The sequence below is a fragment of the Coffea eugenioides genome, chromosome 1 (assembly GCF_003713205.1).
Source record: "Coffea eugenioides isolate CCC68of chromosome 1, Ceug_1.0, whole genome shotgun sequence".
NCBI lineage: Eukaryota > Viridiplantae > Streptophyta > Magnoliopsida > Gentianales > Rubiaceae > Coffea > Coffea eugenioides.
Window position 1 is genome coordinate 40,922,719 of NC_040035.1, and position 22,236 is coordinate 40,944,954.

Genomic DNA, 22,236 nt, shown 5'->3' on the forward strand with positions numbered 1-22,236 from the left:
TTACACACAGATCTACTAAATCTTCAAAATTATTTATTGCAGATATTGTTGACTTCCATGGTTAGTTAACCCAAATCTTGTAATCAAGATTCAAAGTATTCATATGATTATGAGAATTATTCTTTGTAATTACGTAACCCCAAATGTATTCGATTAATCTTTTGTTCAGGTTGGACAAAATCATATTTTAGTAGAAAAAAAAAAGGAGTTGAAAATATTTAATAAATTTAATTTAATTTAATTTAAAAAAAGTGACAGAGGATTGCCGTCATGATCTGTGGACCGTGGTCCTCCGACACACATCCACAAGGCCTGCCTATGGGCCCAAAGTGTGTGGGCCCGAACTGCCACTTTGCGTAATTACAAGCAAAAAGTAAGGGCAGTCATGGAAGACGTCATCAAGAAAGCAACACCCCACTCTCTATCGCCAACACCTTCTACTGACTCCACATTTTTCTGAAGTTTTCCTCAGCTCTGACCTTCCCTCCGGAAACCTAAAGCCAAAAGTTGAATGAATTATAGAAGAGAAGTAAGAGTACAAATCCAAGATGACTTAGTACCCCAACAACTTTTTTATTTATTTATTTATTTTTTTTGCGTTTCTACTTTTCTATTCCAAGTTGTTTGGTTTCATATATTTTGTTACAACATATTTAGGTGTGGTGGGAATTTTATAACAAAATTTATTGATTTTTTTCTTTTACCTTGAGTTCATTTTGTTTGATTTAACCCTAAGTATGGACTTGTTGGGGTGTATAAAGGGTTGCTTTTAGCATCTACCTACCAATGATTTTCATAATTCATCAAGAAAAAGGCACATTTGAGTAATTCCTCTTGTTACCATAGCATGCCAAGTCTCCATTTCACCAACAAATAAGAAATGTATGTCTGCTAACAATTCATCTCATATTTGAAGTTATATAACATATTAAGTATCAAAACATAAAAGGGAAGAAAAACTTTGCTATTTTGCAGGGTTAGAAGGTCGTAGTTCAGCATTAAATTTTGATTTGTGGAGGAAACTATTTAAATTTGGTAATAGCTTTGGTTTTTTTTTGGATTTTTGGAGGAAAATTTGATAATAGTAGTTAGCTTTGTATATTTTCTTTTTTTTTTCCTCTCTAAATGATATGATTAATTTGCTGAATTTGTATGGTGTGACTAGAAATTTAAAAGGACTTGTCTGACGAGTACCCGGTAAACATTTGTTAAGAAGTACTTTAGATATTAAATTTTAGGAAAAATAAAATTAATTATAAAAAATATATAAATAGAAAGAAAGATAATAATTATTAGTATGTATTCGTACGATCAGTTGATGTGATTTAATTGTGTCAACCGTGTTCATTATATACCTAGCATCTGATATCTATGAGCGTTTACACGCCTCGATCAAAAAACCTAACTTAAAATTAGTCAGAATCATATAATTGTTATCTTGTCAAAATTTTATTCATTTCTCATTCTAGGAAAAAGTTTTAAGGTTTATCTCTTGCTTTTTGATTCTTTGAATCATTTGACGAAGTGCTGTCCTTTAAGCACTAATTTGGGTTTAAACTTTTGTTAAGAATCATACTCAGTCAAATTGAGACGTGGAACAATGCAGTTAAACCAATTAAATGGCTTCAGCGAAATATATTAAAAAGACTTGTTTATTACTCCAAACCAATTAAATCACACTTAAATGGAAAGAATTCTGATCTGAACCAATTCCAAGATTCTTGTACAGTCCTAAACGCAGACAGGAAAAAGTCCTGATCCTGAGGATGGAAAAAGACCAGAAAGCAGACAAAACCAAGGTCACTTTAGCACCCCCCACCTCCCTCCCTCCCTCTCTTCTCCTCTCTCCGTGGCAAAAGCAGAATTCCCCCAATCTCCATGCCCCTTTCTGTAAATCTAATGACTTTCATTGATTAATCATAGCATAGTCCATTTTTATTACAAACATAACCTGCATATTACAGTCTCTGGTCTTCCCTTCTGAGTTCTGAGCACAAAACAAAAGAGCAAGAGACTCAGCCCTGAGCAGCACAGCCTGAACTAGCCATTCAGAATTGCACACACAACACACACTCAGCACAGCAAAAGTCACCCTTCCACTCAGCACTCAGCAGCAGCAGCAGCAGCATAATAACATTCTCTTCCTCTCTCTCAAGAAAACACAAGCACAAGTCACAGCACGCAGTAGCATTAATCAATCAAGCCCAGATAAAGACAGTCTCTTTAGCTCAAGAACTTGCATAAAGTTCTGATCTTTGGCCATTTCTAAGCTTTGTTTTGGTGGGTTTTTTTTTTAATCTGGGGTGAGCTTGAAAATGGACAAAATGATGGTTATGGCTAGCTACTTGCTAAAGGCTTGTGGCATAGTGTAGATTTCACCGAAGGGCGTGTTTTTTTCTCAGCTGCTGTTGAGGTCTCTTCATTTTTCTGTTTTTTGCTAGAGAAAAAGAAGGGATTTTTATCCTTTCTTTTCTCTTTCAGTTTCATTTCTCTTCTTTTCCCTCTTCCTTTCTTCCCTTCTCTTTCTGAATAGAATGGGCAGCAGGATCATGATATCAGGAAACTTGGATCCAGAGAGGAAAAGGAGTGGTGGGTTGAGAACAAAACAGGCTGGTAGAGGCTCTTGCCGAGGAAGTTAGGCCTTTTAACTCAATTTTGCCGGAGAAGGAAAGAAGGAAAGAAACAAAGATGGAATCTTTCCGGCACTGAAAAGCTGATTTTACTCTATATTTATAAGCTCTGTTAACCCTTTAAATTCATCTCCGCCTATCTCTATCTCTCTCGACTTGTACTCATAGTCAGAAAAGGCTATACCTTCTGTGCCAGCTGGTAGTATCATCAATCAATATGGGGAGCTTGTTAAAAGAGGCTTTGAAGACTCTGTGTGGAGTCAATCAATGGTCTTATGCTGTTTTCTGGAAAATCGGTTGTCAAAATCCCAAGTGAGTTGAATGATTCTCTTTTGTTCTTTTTAGTTTCCCTTAAGAGAAAGTAATTATTTTGTGGATTTTAAAAGTCTGTACTTGTTATATGCTGATATGCCTGTGTTGTTTTCTTTTAAGAAGAAATAGTAGTCTCTCTTTTTCGTTCCTGGAATTTTGTGCTAACCACTGTTTGGCTGCTGAAAGAATGGAGGACAAATGAAAGGAAAAGAATCGTGTATTACGGTACTTTTCTGTTGTGCAGCTTTGTTTGCATCAGTGAACTGTTGGCTGGAGCTAATTATTGGGAGTTCTGTACACTTTTTTTCTCATATTTGCTGTTTAAGCAAGAAGTAAAAGAAAAATGAATATACAAGTAAAATTGATTGTTTAATATATCTGGTAGTTGGAAGTTGTATAATTTATACGTTAACGATGAAGATGTGATTTGACGTGTGAAAGATTGATTGGATATTCTTGTCTTGTTTTTGCTTTAAATCCAGTAACTTTCATTTTCTAGTTTTGGAGTTTTCTGTTTGGTCCGTTCTGCTTGTCTCCGAGAATCTTAGTGGGGAAAAAGGAGATTTGTTCTACTCTGATGAAATCCTCCCAGCTGTTGGTTTCGTATATATGAACATATTCATTTCTGATTCCATCTTCCTTGTTTGATTCATATGTTATTATATTACTGTTTTAGACGAAGTTCTGAATCTTGGACCCTTTTTTTGTTTGGTTTCTCGAATAAGCTGATAAAAGTGGCAACATATATGTTAGTTCCTGCCAATTATTCTCCAGTTCTAGTCATTAACTGGCTTTCTGCATTAGCTGGAGCACAATTTTGTTAAAATGCATGATAAAGTTGATTAACTTGATTGTTACTTGGCAGACTTTTGATATGGGAAGAATGCTATTACGAACCAGTGATTTATGCTACTGGTCTACCCAGAAATTCTGGGATTGAAGGGTTTGAAAATCCATTTACTCAGCTTGGTGTTGGGGCAGGAAATGAACTCCATTTACTTGTAAACAAGATGATGATGGAAAATCAAGTTAATGTGTTGGGAGAAGGGTATGATTATCTTAATTAATGTTGGTGGTTTTTGGCACGGGGAGTTGCTTGGTATTGCATGGGTATGTATATAATTTTTTTAACTTGGGTAATTTTGTCTCTCAGACTAGTTGGTCGGGCTGCATTTACTGGAAGTCACCAGTGGATTCTTTCAGAGAACTATAGGAGGGATGCACATCCACCAGAGGTATACCATAATGCTTCTCTGGTTTCTACAGTTCAAGTTGCGTTTAAATTAGCATTACAATGTGCAAAGTTGCGTGTGTGCAAAACGTGATGGAAATCTAAGTGAATAGGGTCTGCACATTCATCCATGTTTAGATAGAGCTGTTCCATCATTCCTATTTAGTTTAGGTACACTTTGGCCCTGTTGAAGTTAAACCAATGCTACAACAACTCGACCAAACAATTCTTCTCTTAATATCGAAAAATGGGCTGTTAATGTAAAAAATAGGATCAAATGATGAATTTTTTTCCTAATGATGTTAATGGCTACTGAGTTTCTTTCTGTTTCATCAGGTTCTGAAAGAGGTGGTTCAACAATTTTCAGCTGGCATGCAGGTAAAATGCTATTGATACCAAGTGGAGCATTAGATGATTCTTCTATCCTGTTATATTGATACTGATTGTGTTTGACATGCAGACAATTGCAGTAATTCCAGTCCTTCCTCACGGTGTTGTACAACTTGGTTCATGCATGCCTGTAAGTTCTTTCTTCCTATCATGGATCCAAAAGGTAGCTTAGCACCTCTTGTATGTGTGTTTTCCGGATTATAATTTGCTGGTAATTTTAGTGTTTTCTCAATACCAAGTCTATTGATTTCTAAAAAAACACAGGATTTAGCAAGTCTTTGACTATATCGAGAGATTATCGAATCATATGATTCTTCAACCTTCTTTAGAAAGTAAAAAAGAATCAAATTTTGTGTTTCAGATTATGGAGAATGTGGCTTTTGTAAATGATGTCAAGACCTTAGTTCTTCAACTAGGATGTGTACCGAGGATCCTGCTATCTGAAAGTTACGCAACAAAAGAACCAGCCCCAAAGCTTGGAATTCCTGTGTGCGCTGGAAGTTCTTTTATGAGAAATTGTTCTGAGAGCTCAGATATGTACGCCTCTACTCCTTTTATTGCTAACAGCTGTGACTTCAAGACCAACTTGACTCAAATGGAAGCATGTCTGGCTCAAACTTCTGGTGCGATTGGACAAGTTCAAGGTATTGATCATCCTTCTGTTGCTATGTTTCAAGCCTCTGACTTTTATCGAAGTCCGTTGGCATCTCATGTAGAACAATACCAAGCAAAAATTGGTCCATCAGCAAATACAAATAATCCTTCTACAGGCCAACTGGCAAATGGAGTTGCAAAAGCTGAAGTAATGTGCTCAAACCCTGAAGTTTCATTGAATCAGCAAAGTTCTCTGTGCATTCCAAGGTCGACATTCAATTGTCAACCTGCTATTGGCTCATCAGATATAAATCGCGGCAGCTTAAAATTGCTGGAACAACAAATCTTATCCAACAGTAGTTTCCAGAATCATATGGATAAAAGTTTCAATGTATCCAACAACATGATGATGTCCATTCTAAGAGCTAATGCAGGCCTAGTATCCAGTTCTTCTCAAGATTCTGTCACTTGCCAATCAGCTAATGTAGGTGAATCGTATGGTGGTGTAAAGAGCAATAGGATATCAGTTTCAACAATGGGTTCACTTTCAGATGCAGACCTGCTCTCCTGCAATAGTAATTCTGGCGCACATAATGTCAGTGACTCTCAGATTGCAAATTCATCTAAACTAGAGGGTTCTTTGTCTAAAGCTGTTGATTGCTCAAGTGCATGTAAGTTGCTAACAAATAACTCTGCAAGTGGATATCCTTCTGCAGATAACAAGTTGATAGGCATTCATCTGGTTGATGTCAATGACAGAGTGGACAATGATTTGCATCAAGCCTTTAGTGCCCAACTCTCTCAACAGTCTGATAATACCTGTTTAAGCGAGTGCAACCCAAGTTTAATTCCTAAAGATGAAAAGCATGGGAATGGAGTTCAAAGTCTAACACTTGGGGAAGCCTTATATGGAGATGGATGTGCTCAAAATCCTTCTGGAGATGACTTGTTTGACATACTGGGGGTTGATTTTAGAAACAAATTGCTAAATTGCGGCTGGAATAACTCTCAGAATAGTACGTGTGACTCAAGCATAACATATTTGGATAAGAATAGTTCTGTGTGGTTTAAAGGTTCGGATGCTTCTACTGACTTGTATCCTGTCAATCAAGGACAGTCAGAGAGCAGCATATTCTCTGGGGCGAGCACAGACCACCTTTTAGATGCTGTTATCTCCAGTATCCAACCTTCAGGCAAGCTGAACATGGATGATAGTGTTTCTTGCAGGACAATGTTGACCAACACAAGTAGCTCCTCTGCTCCAAATGCTTCACGCCCTTGCTCCATGGTCAGTTTGTCTGGTCAAACGCAGGGAGATTTATTTGCTTTTCCTAAATCCATGACAAAACCAGGTAGTCTTGGCTCCTATTCATTGGGATCTGGGCCCGGCAAGGATGATAAAGGAAGCTATTCCAATAGTGGTTCCATATGTGGGTCACAAATTAGCTCATGGATTGAACATCAAGATGTCAAGCCAAGTAGCAGTGTATCAACTGCATATTCTAAGAAACCTGATGAAATGACCAAGACAAATCGCAAAAGGCTTAAACCTGGGGAGAATCCTCGACCCAGGCCAAAAGATCGTCAAATGATCCAAGATCGTGTCAAAGAATTAAGGGAAATCGTGCCAAATGGGGCAAAGGTGAGTTTCTTATTCAAACTCTGAACCTTGTTTCTCGTTTCCCTTCGTTCCATTTCTGTTTCAAACGCAGACTAGTAATGCACTTGATTGATACCTGATTTATGTAACAGTGTAGCATTGATGCACTCCTAGAACGAACTATAAAGCATATGCTTTTCTTGCAAAGTGTCACGAAGCATGCGGACAAGCTGAAGCATACTGGAGATTTTAAGGTAGTTGCATTCTTGGGCAAGATTTTCTTACTAATACAAACTCTAAAAGGCAGATGCAAAACTATAAGGAGATTAATGTGGCATGGACATCTCGCACATGTTACTTATAAATGCTACTCTGAAACTAAAAATAGTACAGATTTATAAAATTATTTTACTAGTTGGACTTGTACAAAACCAGGGTACTATAGAAAGTCTAAACAACTAACTCACAGAATATTTGAGGTGATGGAAGAAACTTATGACGCTGATCCTTTTATTTTTGAATTCAGCAGATACTTGGCAAGGAAGGTGGACTACTTATTAAAGATAACTATGATGGTGGAGTTACATGGGCATATGAGTTGGGCTCCCAGTCTATGGTCTGCCCTATCATAGTTGAGGATCTTAATCAACACCGTCAAATGCTTGTGGAGGTACTCATTGACATCGGTTACAGGGTGTGACGCTTTTGCAATTTTTACTTGTTTTGATTAACATTTTGTGTTGTGACAGATGCTTTGTGAAGAAAGAGGTTTGTTTCTAGAAATAGCTGACATAATTAGAGGATTGGGACTGACAATCTTGAAGGGCATTATGGAAACTCGCAATGAGAAAATCTGGGCGCGCTTTGCTGTGGAGGTAGGTCTTGTAGTAAATGGTTGCTTCAGATGGGAATCTTGACCTCAAACTTTGTATTCTTATCCCCAAAAGGGGTGCAAATAACTAGGAGTATATCAGAAACCTTGACTAGTTTTTAGTGATATCATTTTATCTATTTGAGATCGTCTCTGTTTGTGGCCTCTATGGAGTTCAGGTAGTGATTTCGGTGTGGAGGAAAAGGCTGCTAGATTACTACTTACTGTTTTTATACTTCTTCTACCTGTACTTGTATATCCTGCTACTATATGTGAACAGAATAGTTAAGCCTTTTACTTGGGCAATCAAGTGCAAATTTTAAATTACTATTTCTCTCAATAAGCTTGTTAACTAAAACATTTTTTCAAGCAGGCTAATAGAGATGTGACAAGGACGGACATCTTCATCGCACTTGTTCGTCTACTGGAGCAAACAACCAAAAATGGTGCAACTCTGGCCAACTGCATTGAAAGTGAGAGTATGATGGTTCCTCAGTTTCAGCAAGCTACCTCAATACCAGCATCTGGTAGGCCATGTGATTTGCAGTGATCCATCTGCTGCGTAACTTTAGGTCTGGGATATGTTAAGAGTGAGCAAAGTTTTATGCTTGCTGTGACTAACAGTTGTTCCAGACGAATTAGCTTGTTGATCCAACAACTGACTGAAGTTTGTTATCTTCCATGAGCTAAATTGTATTCCACATCGATTTAGATCTGGGAAGATGAGTTTAGGCAATGAGAACTACAGTGTGTAAGATGCTTCCTAGACTGTTTACTCTCTTGCATGGTTGAAGCTTTGTTCTTCCCATAGTTTCACAGTTTTATTAGTTGGAAGGAGATTAAACGAGAGAGAACAAGATGTTTGCATGGTAGAAGCTTTGTTCTTCCCATAGTTGTCGCAGTTTTATTAGTTGGAAGGAGGTTTTAACAAGATGGGAAGGAAATTTTCATCTCCCTCCCTCTTTGATTGCAGAAAGGGTTCTGTTTGATCATCTGTCTGCTGTGAATTATCACATTGCTTCTGTACAGAAAAGGAGATGATGATAGGAGTCGTCCAAGTTTTCAATTGTCTGTTGACATTGCCTATTTCTAGTATTATTTGGCATTTGCTTCTGGTTTGATTGTGTGTTATTCCAGTAAAATTATTTTCAACCTTCATCATTTTCAATTCAACTTCTCAAAATCTTATGAACATTTTGTGGCAGTAGAGAGCTTTGATGCCAAAAAACACAGATTTTTGGCTGAAATTTGCATTGATAAAGCTCAACTCAACAATTCAACTAATTACAATACGAATTGTACTGCACTTTTTTCCTTCTTTAAAAGTCAAATTATATTAATTTTTTTTTTTTAAGTTCAGGTTACCCTGAATTTTACAAGGGAAACTACTGCAAATACAACAATTTTTCCTTTGTCAACCTTGGAAAAAAAAGTTGAAATTCTCAATGTTGATGACTACACTAGATCTCCCTACATGCTCAGCCGACTTTCCCAAACAGACAAAGCAAATTAGATGTGCTAAAACATTCCTAATGGGATTGTGTGGCTCTCAGTCCATGGATTGGATGGACAAATTGAAAATCTGAGTGGAGATTTCCCACCTCCGAAAGTAACATAGGCTCTTGTTTCTGTTGTGTTTTGCGGCTTTGGATGAAATTGTAGAAATCTTGTAATGAAGACCAGATACAGATATGAGTGAGTGGATGTCCACCTCATGCATCAGACATCATTAACATTGAGTAGTTTCTTTACCTACTCCAATGAGGAATGAGGACACTAAAAGCTTTACTTACAGCAGAGATAATCAGATGTCAAAACCCACCCAAACCAAAGAAATATTTGCATGCAATAGCAATTAATACAGTTAAATTCATCGTAGTTTGCTTTCAAATTTGGTTCGACAATTAATCAAGTCAAACTTGAACAGCATTTTATATTTGTTAATTTTCATACTCAATAATATAAAAAAAAACTCGTTCATTCTTGATTCGTCAAATAAATAAGTCAACTTTTAACGAAATTTCAAACCAGTCTAAAATAATCAAATAAGTTTGAATATTAGGATGTTCGGTTTGATTAGACTCATTTATACCCCTACATTTTACCTCATTTAACCAAAGTTAATTTGGTGCTAATCTAATTTAATGGTGTGAAGCAATTGGATCAGTATTTATCATTTCTCACTTGTAGCTTTTCCATCAAGAAACACAAGTAAAATCTCTTGATTTCAACAGTAGAAAATGGCTATTGAAATATGCAAGAAATAATCAAATTAAATGTTGGATAATTCTACTTTTCTATCTTTTTTTCTTTGTAAGTCCATATTTTATTGAAAAGGAGAAGCAAACCAGCTTTGAAAATGGAGAATATTCCAAACACTTTTCCATTCTTATTGTTTCACTATTTGGTTCGGCAAATTAATTTTGATGGAATACTCTTTTTAATAACCAAACAGCACAAAAGAATATTCGTCAGAGTTATTAAATCATATACACACATGGGATTTTTAGGCATGAAAAAGGAGAAACAAGAAATTGTACTCCAGACGAATATTTAATGCACCAATAACATGGTACAAATAAATGAACTGGCAGAGTATAAAAAATTTAAAAACTGCTGGAGTCACCAGGCCATTCAAGGTGACTGTTTGATTCCCTATGAACTCCATTGAAACTGCAAATATTTGCAGATGTTTCAAGTTTCGGGTTGCCACTAAAAAAAACATAATGCTGTTCAAAATTCAGCCCTGACAAATATATGGGCATTTGTGTTAGATTTGTTGATGATTTATATTCCAAACCCTTGATCTTACAAAGTAATTTTTTTTTTCTTTTTTTGTCAAAACGGCACCCTACTCCTACTCTAGTTTATTCTAGGGGAGGGTCCAATTGGACCTACCGGGTACCAATGGAAACTAAACCATCATCGGATCAGACGGATACATTACGCACCGTATAGATTTAAATCACTTAAAGTGGCAAGCCACATACAGTGACAACTGACAATTGATAGGGGGTAAAGTTTGAACTCTTAACAAAGCAATTATCAAAAGAAGAAACCAAGTTTGGATTCTTCTTCTACGACAGAATATATTCAAACCCATAAACATGACTTTTACAAGACAAAATTATAATAAAATGGATGGCGTTCTCGTGCTACTAGTTGCATCAGCAGGAATCAAGAACAAAATCCAGAATTATTCCAATAGGTTTGATTCTTTAACATCTAAGTTTGCTTTTCTGTCTTGCCCTATATTGGTGCGTGCCAAAGTGATTTCCACAAGAAAAGAAAAAGAAAAAATAATTAAAAAAAGGTTATAAAAATAAGATAGTAGGAGTTACAAGTTTGAATTCTGAGGCATGAGATGATTTTCTCAATTCATAAGATAAAAGAGATCATATGACAAAACCCTTCGTAAAACTTTGCAAGAAAATTGAGACTGATTATTCTTCCCATTACGATTTGTGGAGAGCCAGACATGTGGTATTTTCTCAAACAATTAAAATATTCCTCCATTGGTAGTTAAAGTAGTTGCATATTTTGTATAAAAAAGCGGCAGCTAATTAAGCTGTCTTTTGGAATGAAAAGACAGTAACCTAAATTTGAATGGCTGATTTCTTTTGATAAAACAGACATCTTTTATAGTCAATTTTTGCCTTCATAAAATTCCACAAGTAGCAAACTTTATTTTGCACTCTCCCTTAAAGACTAACAATTATAAAATTGTTAGTTGTAAAATTGAGAAATTGTAAAATTGCCTAACAACAATTAATGGCAGACACCAGAATTTAGTTTAGGTAAGGGAAAAGGTAAATATAAACTTATCCAAGGAATGTTTGGATTCATTGAACTCAAAGACAACAAACTCACAATTAACCAGGAAAACATCTCCTTAGGTGCTACTAATTTGACTATTTCTATTTCTCTATGTTTTTAGTTTCTCTCAGCACTAATTTGACTCCTTTTTCTTTTCAATTTCTGTGATGGACTTTTATGTTGTGTCAGTGAGTTCATTATATGAGAGTTACAACATTATTTTCTTAGGAAAATATGACAGATGAAAAATATATCTCTTAAAAATGCACTTCGCTTCACTTATGGTTATTTTTTAAGGTAGTTCTCAAACATATCACTGCATAAATTTTTGGTTAAACGTATACGTTAAATAAAAAAAATAGTTGAAAAATGTGTTTAACCTAAGCTTGCCGAATCAGTTTCTTAGTTGAATAATCCATTAGTAATCCCACGCATGAACTTAAAAGTTTTCCACACAATGCACCTACAAGTTCTGACACCATTTACAAGTGGATAACACTCAAAAATGGAATAGTATAGAACCTCTTGTCTGTGTGGTTTTCCTGTTTTTGGTACCAGGGACCTGTGGTTAAGTGATTATGAACCGCAACCTTGTCTGAAGTCGGAATATTTTGGAAAAGACTTTTAACATCTTTGGAGGCAGGTTAAATCTAGTCGTTTCTAAGGGTAAGGGATTGCATTCCATAATCTCAACGAAAGGGATAAAGAATATTACTACTTGTAGACAGATAACACCTGTCGACATTGCGGTAAAACCATTGTCTAGCAAATGTGACTAAATTCTACAATTCTAACCCATATGCTGTAACAAAGACACCAAACATTTGTTGTGCAACTATAGGCCACTCCCAAAAGATCCTCATGATTAAGTGTTTACCCTTCAATCTCCTAATGCCCTTTGAAACATTGATTGCCCTCACAAAGTTTGAAATGATTTGACCATCCTCTCCCATTATAAGATTTTAAATGTTGCCTCTCAACGTGTTGATTTTGTTTTCAGATTTGCCTTGGTTCAAGGAAAGAGGGGAGGCTCCATTTTCCATATGGGAATGGCTAAGATTGCCCAAAATTTTAAGGTTCAAAGATGATGGTTAACGTACTTAACATGTTATACATAATGTTGTTTGTGAGTGCTTCAAATCGGTGTCATAAAATTTGTATGTTGGACAAGATGTTATATGATTTACAACAATAAAACATACCAATTAAAATTTGATTATAACACTCACAATGTTTCAATCTCTTATCCACGTTCAAGTGGCACTTTAAGCCGTCACTAGTTAGAACCTCCAAATCAACTTACAACTAAAAAGTGAAAACCATACATATCATCCACAATTTTCCAAGAGATGCTAAAGAAACTGCATAACAGCTTGATCTCAAAGTTTGTACCAATGCAAAACAGTTCATTGTACCACAATGGAATTCTACTTGCCTTTACAAAATAATCACAGATAGCTGCCAGGTGGACCAATTATATCTTCTTCTGGTAGAAATCCAACAAGAACAAGGGTACCTCAAATATTTATGTACCTGTTATTAGAAGAAAGCCTCAAAAAATCAAACTTAGCTTTACTTAAGGTCATATGGACTGCTGTATGTGGGTAACAGATAATGTATGCTACTGTCATAAACCACCCCAACTTAGTCATTGTAAGAACTTTCTTTGTACCTGCATCGTACGAAAAAAGAACCTTTATGACTTGTCCAAGACATAGATATATTTTAATGTCTGCGTCCACATTCTCTCTTTTCTTATAAATTGATCATCACCTTCACTCCTCAGACCATAGCCCACAAGAGTGATTTGTCCATATATTTCATGCAACCTATAGTACCTGTTAGCTCATTTAGTCATGGAAATGGGGTCTGGAAACAACGAGAAAGCCGGCATTTTGACGAGGGGATGGCGGTGGGTGAAGGATTTACCTAAGAATTCATTTGCAAAAGGTGTAGAAATTGCTAGACAAACAAAGAAGATTGGCCAAGATGACCCTAGAAGAGTGATCCATTCCCTTAAACTAGGACTAGCACTCACATTAGTTTCATTGTTCTACTACTTTCAGCCACTTTACAAAAATTTTGGTGTCTCCGCAATGTGGGCTGTGATGACCGTAGTGGTTGTTTTTGAATTCTCTGTAGGTGAGTTGCCAACTACGAAATCCATTTTATTTGGGAAGTCTACTTGTCATTCCAAATCTATGTAAACTCCAAAGAAATACTGAATTGGGATACTTTTTCTAATGTTTTCAGGTGCAACAATCGGCAAAGGATTAAATAGAGGACTAGCAACGTTTATAGCTGGTGCTTTAGGTGTTGGAGCACATTACTTGGCCAGCATGACAGGGAAAGTAGGCGAGCCGATATTCATTGGGCTATTTGTGTTCCTCCAAGGTATGTTGTTTCTAGTGCAATATATATATATTGCACCATTGCTTTATCTCTTAATCTTATTTAACATCTTGGGATAAGAGAGAAAACATCCTAATAATATGTTCATGATATCTTGGTGATTTGCAGCTGCTGTAACTACATTTATTCGATTCTTTCCCAAAGTGAAGGCCAGATATGACTACGGATTGGTGATTTTCATCTTGACATTCAGTCTTGTGTCCATATCCGGCTTTCGAACTGATGAAATACTTGATTTGGCGCATAAAAGATTATCTACCATATTTGTTGGTGCGTCCACCTGTGTGATTGTTTCGATTTTCGTTTGTCCTGTATGGGCCGGTGAAGATCTTCACAATCTCGTAGCTGATCATCTTGAGAAACTTGGAAATTTCTTAGAAGGTACAGTTTTGATCCTAGAGTTATTGCAGTATGCCATTATAATTTATAAACCAGGTTAAACCACTAGCCAGTTGAATTTTCTTGTTATATTATGAGCTCGAAAACTCAAGAGTTGATCTTTGATTTTAGGCTTTGGAGAAGAATACTTTGCAGGATCAGTGGAGGCAGAGTTTAAGGATAACAAGTCTTTTCTGGTTGGCTATAAAAGTGTTCTTAATTCCAAAACCACTGAAGAAAACCAAGTGAGCAGAAGCTTTCTGATGCTATTAAAATCTGTTGTACTTAACGTACATGCACTGATCTCTGCATGCTTCCTTTGCAGGCTAATTTGGCAAGATGGGAACCCGGTCATGGAAAGTTCATGTATCTCCATCCCTGGGAGCAGTACCTGAAAATTGGAGCTCTGACTCGAAAATGTGCCTGCAGAATTGAAGCTCTTAACAGCTACCTGAATTCTGAGATCAAAGTATTATACCATCAACAATCTCTAACACACTTATATTCATTCCATACTTCGTAATTATAACTAATTTAGAGTTACATCACTAAATAAGGTCCACGAATGATATGGAATCTGAAGCAAATTATAACAACTTCATAGAAAGATAATGGCATGAAGCATTACCAAACTAGAAAGAAATTTAACATCTCTTCAGGAATTAATAAAAACTTGAATTTTTCAATGAATTTTAGGCAAAAGGCAATGAACAACCACATTACTGCTTCTTAGTGAACCTATCACGTGTTCAATTAGTTGAAAACCAGTTTTATTAGTTAGCAACACTCGAACACTTCCCGACTGGTGCAGCCACATCAATCAGGATGTTTGTATCGACTTCAATTAGCTTTAACAGAAACAATGTTTTTTTTCTCTTGGCAACTAGCAAAGATAGGGCTTATTCATTTTCTGTAACGAAAATTTTCACCAAACTACTATTTTAGGATTAAATGATTTTCTGCTGCTTTTCTCATAAAACTGATGCAAATTACGCTACTGTTTTAGGCACCAGAAGAGGTCTTTCAGAAAGTCCAGGAGATATGTACAATAATGAGCAAAGAATCAGGTCAAGCACTCAAAGAATTGTCATTGGCAATCAGAACAATGACAAAGCCATCCTCTCCTAATCGTCACATTGTAAACTCGACAACAGCAGCCCAGAACCTCGAATCCTTACTCAAGTCAGGCTCATGGGAAGGCATTAACCTTCGACAGCTAATATCAGTAGCAGCAGTTGCATCTCTGTTAATTGATATAGTCATCTCTGTGGAGGATATTGCTGAGTCTGTTACTGAGCTTGCAACACTTGCAAAATTCCAGAGTCCAGAACTGAATGTCCCAGAAAGCAAAATACCATCAAATGCAGGCATCAGTACTAAACAGCTTCAAGTCCAAGATTGTCCTCGTGTCATTATTTCCATTAATCTAACTCCAGCCACTCATGAAGTCCACCAATCCCAGTTTCAAGATTCGAATCAAGAAGCCAAGCAAAATGTCCAAGTGTAAATATGATACAAAACCACAAACAAGTATTAAAGTTTGGGGTCATATCGAAGTATATATATTCTAGCATTTTATTCTTATGTATGCAGAATCCACGTATAACTTATTTTGTTACTAATACCAGAGCAGACAAATCCTGCTAATGAACTTGTATCCATCGAATGCAACCTTTTTTATCCAAATAGGGGGTTAACCCTGTAAGCATATCTATCTATCTATTACTATTATGCAAAGCACCATGAGTTTTGGTATTTTAACTATAAGCATTCTTGTGATCTTAGCCTTCCTTATTCCGGTCATGCAATTATTAATTGATGATTGAAATATCATATTGTGCCCTTATTATTTATTTAATCATGATTAAATACTATATATACATGTTGGTTTACAATTTTGAATGAGAACACAAAGGTCATCAAAATATTAAATTGACGATTAAATTCACTTTATTATAGCATATCAATTAAGAAAATGAAAAAAGCAAAATGGCAAAAATAATTCAAAAATACTAAAACAAAAGGATTTTTGAACTATAATTAACCTTTTAAAATTGTACTTATACTAATGCATATTTTCTCCTATTGTCCTCACTTGTTAATGTCTTAGACTATAAAATGTCACCAAAATGTTGCTTAGAAAAGTTCTTCTCAAAATGCTCTAAAAGTTTGAATTAGAAATTAGTCTTTTAAGGAATGTGTTGGTGGAAAGAAGGGATCATTGCTTAATTTTTATTAATGAAACCTTATTGCTACGAGGCTTGAAAGCTTTGCTTATCTATGCACAAAACTTAGGAAGGGCAAAGGTCATCTATTTATAAAAACCAAAAAAAACCCCAAACTTAGAGTTATGGTGATAATCAATTTAATTTAATACTCTCATCTAACACCATCAATTGATTTCTATAATTCCTACAACTTCTTAATGTGAATATGGGTCAATTAAATGGTGGTGTTAATCATTGATTGAACCATTTATGCCCTGTACAATGGCTTAAATCAAGACTCGATAAAGTGTAAAGTTACGAAAAAACTTTCTCAAGTTGCATGAGAAAGAAGACTCAATTATGAAGAGGGAAAACATTGATGGATTGGCATTGGAAATTGGTTATGATAGTAAAGCAAAGGAGGGTTTAGATTCAGAATTTCAACTTACACGTACTTGAAAGTACTCCTAGAGACTTTTAAGGTATTTTCTTAACTCTGCCTAAGTTTTTTATAACAATATATAGAGTATAGATTTAAGAGATTCTTAAACTCTTGCATTGATTTTAGATGCCATGATTTCCAATTGATTCGATTTGGGGCTAGAAGAAGGAGTTAGCTTAGGATCTCTTATACAATGGTTACAAAAGAGCATGCTTTAACAAATATTTTGTTAAGTTTGATTTCGTCTATTGGTCTGGTAAATCATACAAAATTTTCTCTTATTACTATGACAACTCCTGTAAAATGGTAAAATATAGAGTAATTTAGTTAACCTTCCATCTTTAGAGTTTTTATATGTTAGAATGTAGTATAAATGTTTTTTTTTAATATACAATAAATGTTTTGTTGGCAATTACTACATTTGATACAAATATTATGTTAAAAATCAAAATTTTGCAAGAATTATAGTACATCAAAAATAGTATACCTTAAGAAAATATATTTACGTGCAAAGTACGTGACTTATTACTAGTCTTTTAAGTGTACATTAACGCAAGAAAAGCAGCCGGTTTATTTTTTAGCCTATGTTGCCAGAAATTGCTAAATCACCTAGAGATCTCCTGTTTCTGAATCTATTTACCGTGTCAGATTTGAAGAGCTTCTGTACTGTTTACAATGGTGCTACATACGAAGACTCACTTTGCAAAATGGTTAATAAGGGTTCGTTTCCTAACTACATTCCTCCTAAAAGAACTTTAACTATAAAATTAGAATTTTGTCCGTGCCTTACCACGGTCTTTTTTTTAATTTATTATGAATTTATGCAAATATAAATAATTTAAATACAAAAAGTAACAACAATCCTACATATTCATCTATATTAACTTTAAAAAATTAATGTATTTTAAATGTTCAATTATTTAGTAATTTTTAAAAATTTGTTTACATACTTTCATTATAATATGATAGTATACATCAAATCATGTACTCCCTATCAAAAATTTGGCAGATATTCTTGTAGATAATTTAAATTTTTATATTGACCATAAATCTAGAACTATATATTCATATTTAATTAAGTAGAAAAAAATCTAGCAATTCATTTTTTTCCATCGATAAATATTCAGTTTCCAATAATATTGGTAAATCTATTGGTGTAATAGTTAATTTTTTTTTTACACACTAATTTAATTCAAAATTTTGGGAAGAAATGATGAATAATTTGAATACTAATCAACGGTATGGTGGTGAAAGGAAATAATTTGGGATATGTAAGATTTCAATAATTAAGGAAGTAATTTGGGATATGTAAGATTTTAATAATTGTGATTTGAAAAAAGTTCTACTATATGTAATAATTTGATAGAAAGCAAAATCATTAAAATAAGATTAATTGTTTTTTAAAGCAATATCATTAAGATAAGATTAGTTATTTTTTAAAGTTATTTTAAAATTAGAGATAATTTTTAAACATATAATATAATCCAAATAGGATTTAATATGGGTAAAATCCAAGTGACCTATAATTTGTTAATTCTCTTCAATTAGACATGTCATATAGAAATGAGAAAAATTCTGATTAAAATAGATACTTTCATATATATATATATATATATAGATTCTGCACATGCTAAAGACAAATGGCATATAATCAAAGGTGACTTTAATTTGAGTTGAACAATGACATATTTAGGACCATCAATTAAGAAGATCTTAAGTCAACTTTTCATACAAGCAAAATTTTACATTAGTCACCTATGTAGAAAATAAACAATAACCATACAAGTGGATCCATCACTTAGTGTTGTCTGCCTATAAGCAATGATTCACCCCATGCATGTGATGGTTCGTATCATTGCTAAAACAGCAAGTTTACAAATTAAGAAATGAATGGCAGCATGACAAGGTTGAAATTAAGAACGAGATCCTAATAAAATAATCAATGGAGAGAGTCAACTTATCTGCTGAAACACTAATCTTGTTGCCACTAAGCTATAAGTAGTTTAACAGCCACCACAAACCATGCACAAATGATATCAGAATCTGCCGAAAAGAAGAAACATGGTGGAGATTGAGTTGTTTTCCACTAAAATCTAATTAGCAAAAGGAGCTATACACAGTCTACTTTGATGTCGAGACCTAAAGCATCACCAACATGATTTCTTGATACCTACCCAAAAACATGATTTCTTGATTAGGTAGATTAGTGGGTGGCCTATGCAGGTTACTTTTCTACCGTACACACTTTATCGAAAGTTTTAGGCTTTTAGCTGCTTATCAAGAAGAATCAACCGAAGAACAGCTGGACAACTTATCAATTTTATAAGTTCAGGAGTGGGTTGAGTTCACCAAAGTTTTCCTTCTCTTCTTTGATTATTCTTGAAAGCGAAGTGTGCAATTACCAATGTTTTTCTTCTCTTTCTTTGCCACTTAGCTTTACTCACAGTGAAAGACAGAAGGGTAAATGAACAAAGTAGTCATCCAATTTTTCTACCCTTCAACTAAAATTTTAGCTAACCACAGAGCTAAGTTCAGTGGCCATCAGAGAGGGACTTAAATCCCTCCTTGGGCTGTAGGTGGGGAGTTCAAACCTCACCTGCAACAAAAAAAATACAAGAAAGGTGCTATAGCACCCCCTTATCTAGTCAGGTATGCATACCTATTAGTTCCTGATACACAAGCTAAAAACTAAAATTTTAGCTAATTAAATCCTGAGGAGGGGGGGGGGGGGTGTAACACCTCTTGATTAGATTATAATCCATTACAAAGTAATTATATAATTTGGTTGCAGAGTTCTAGCACGAAGTGAAGGTTCATGTGAGTCCATACATGTCAGTTATCTTTAAATTACATGGCAAGATTTAGTCTGTACATTTTTTATATTTTACACTATTAGTCAAATGGTGATCGTAAATCGTTTGGAATGGTGTCCCAGACAATCATCTCAGCCTCTTTTCCCCAGTGTATCCAATTTCAACACTAAACTTCAAGTGTTCTATTATTTGTCGGGACTGACCGGAGGTAAAATGGGATAATAGCCATTCTTTATTTTTAGTTGTTTCTCTTCTTAGAATGCAAGCACTTTTGAGTGCTGGAAAGTGCTTCAAACCCATATGAACTAATTTCTGAAAGCAACATAGCCAAGCATTGGAAGTCAAATGAGGCCGGAGCTGTTGAAAGTTGGCCGGAGCTGTTGAAAGTTGAAACAGTCGACGACAGTTTTCTTAAACATTAGTATCCATCCCTCTCCATTATGGACTGAAGGCAGAAGTCTCATAGTTGTACTGAATAACTGAAATATGTATATTCAATGAACTGCAGCTAAGTGCCTGAAGATTTGAAAGACAGGATGCTCCGACAAATAAAACATGTGCAATATACATTGTCGACTTATTAATTTATATGAGAATATATTACTAATTTGTACGAGGGAATTTAATGTTCTAATAAAGCTACCAACTACTTTGTTTATTGTTTTCTTCCCAAGGACTTCGCCTTTCAAACTGCACAATTAGATGAAGCCTACTTGTTTATTAGTATTTGCATGCATCACCTTGTTGGAGGACTTTCTGCATTTTTTTTTTATTTTGATGTTGGATTGTTCTTAATATAGAACTCTGATTCCAGAAGTTTGGTTCTTGAATTTGCCTGACTAGAGTCAATTGCATCGGCTAAACAATTAGAAATCATTTGAGCATGTGGGCACTTTGGAAGCCTGACAAGGTGATGTCATAGAACAAGTTCATACTTGGAGATGACAGCATACATGTATATACAAAAACTGTTGTGAATCACATCTATAAGAGGATCAGGAATGGCTACTTTCCATTTTACCCCAGTTAAATTAGAGGAAGCTTCAAAGTTTTGGGTGGCGCAGGCATTTAGAGATTAAATTGAATACATATTTTTAGTTGGAGGATTTAATTGCCAAAATTGAGTTCAGGGACCGTCCAGGTTCTAGCAAAGAAGTTAAAACTAATCAAATTTAAGTATATATATATATATACATATATATATATATATATATAACTTGTCATTTTTAACTGCCAAATGACCGTTCAGGGACTTTCTGCATTTTTTTTTTTATTTTTGAATCTAATTGTACACTGACAGTATATAAAAAAAATTATCCTTTTATTTTGTACCTTACTTATTGTAAAAAAGCACAAATACATTGACATACTTACATTTAGTGCCCTTTTCATATAAAATTTTTCCCAACTTAAATTTATTATTTTAAAAGTCTAACACGTAAAATTCACCTCAACAAGTGCCAATTGAACATCCAAATAAAAGGGAAAAAAAAAAACCACAGTGATAGAAATTAGTAACTGATGCTACATATAGAAATTTTCACTTCCCTCAAAAAAAAAAAATTAAACGATGCACTTCTATTTCTAGCCAACCAATTGACATGAAGTAGTAATGGATGCCACATATAAAAAGTCCCATTTTTTCAAAACTTTTTAAGAATAAAGAAGAAAAAAATACACTTCCTTATTAAACGACGCACTTGTTACTTCTAATCAAGATAAAAGAAAATTTAAACTACTACTTGAAGGAATTGGGAGGGGTTTACGGATTTCTTTTTTTTTTCACAACCATAAATTGAATTAATCATAAAAAAAACGCGTACAAAGTCCGAGCCAAGACTCAAAATCGTTAAATGCACTTAGCAGAAAGAATAGGCTTAGCAAGCCCATTACTCAAGGCTTGAACAGTAATAATGATACTAAGATCATTCTTGTCTATTCAAGAACTTGGATTAGGGAAGAATGTAGCCCACCCCTGGACATCCATTATTTGTTTTTGGGCCATTTTTAATGGAAGATGCTAAAATTTGTCCTTAAATCTCATGGGATAGAATAAGAGCATACCAGTTAGAATTCTCCTTCTTGAAATTTGAATGTCCTTTTCTTGAAAATTGAAATATAAATAGCCATAGCATACATAACCTATGAGATTACCATTGATATTCTGCAACAGCTGCCGGTCTAGTCTCTCGGCTTCAAGGGAAGCGTCTCTAGTTTTTTACCGTTCAAGATTAAGTAAAGTGGCTTTGGGACCGGGTCTTACTGCCATTTACCAAATTACCATAAAAAAACTATGGCACATGCAATAAGGAGAATGACTAGTTCATGAATCATAAGTTGCAGCTTCACATACTGTAATTGCAAAAACAGCAGCAGAAAACCTCAAAATTATTACTGAACTGATTCTTGGTAACAAACAGATCTTCTAGAAATAATTCATTGCTCGCAGTGGCTTCATTACTCCTTAAAGTTGTCTCTAGCACTATTAAAATTGCAGAATGTGTTCATGAATGAACTTGCTTCGAGTTGTAGGATCCTAT

The 22,236-nt window shown here is 34.9% G+C and overlaps 2 protein-coding genes across 3 annotated transcripts; both read left to right on the forward strand.

Moving 5' to 3' along the window:
- The first annotated feature begins 1,956 nt into the window (after positions 1-1,956).
- On the forward strand, positions 1,957-8,747 carry LOC113760360 (transcription factor LHW). 2 transcript variants are annotated; one of them, XM_027302911.1, is made up of 10 exons: positions 1,957-2,942; positions 3,808-3,990; positions 4,096-4,177; positions 4,510-4,551; positions 4,634-4,693; positions 4,925-6,799; positions 6,910-7,011; positions 7,284-7,427; positions 7,507-7,632; positions 8,002-8,747. In XM_027302911.1, the coding sequence occupies exons 1-10, from the start codon at positions 2,848-2,850 to the stop codon at positions 8,176-8,178; spliced, it is 2,886 nt and encodes a 961-aa protein (XP_027158712.1). In that variant the 5' UTR covers positions 1,957-2,847; the 3' UTR covers positions 8,179-8,747. The 2 variants fall into 2 exon arrangements, with proteins under 2 accessions (XP_027158712.1, XP_027158717.1); XM_027302916.1 differs by having other exon boundaries at positions 7,287-7,427.
- A 4,553-nt stretch (positions 8,748-13,300) lies between these two features.
- LOC113772789 (aluminum-activated malate transporter 2-like) lies at positions 13,301-15,741 on the forward strand. The gene is made up of 6 exons (XM_027317271.1): positions 13,301-13,586; positions 13,698-13,838; positions 13,965-14,237; positions 14,367-14,479; positions 14,560-14,703; positions 15,241-15,741. The coding sequence occupies exons 1-6, from the start codon at positions 13,301-13,303 to the stop codon at positions 15,739-15,741; spliced, it is 1,458 nt and encodes a 485-aa protein (XP_027173072.1).
- Positions 15,742-22,236: the final 6,495 nt, after the last annotated feature.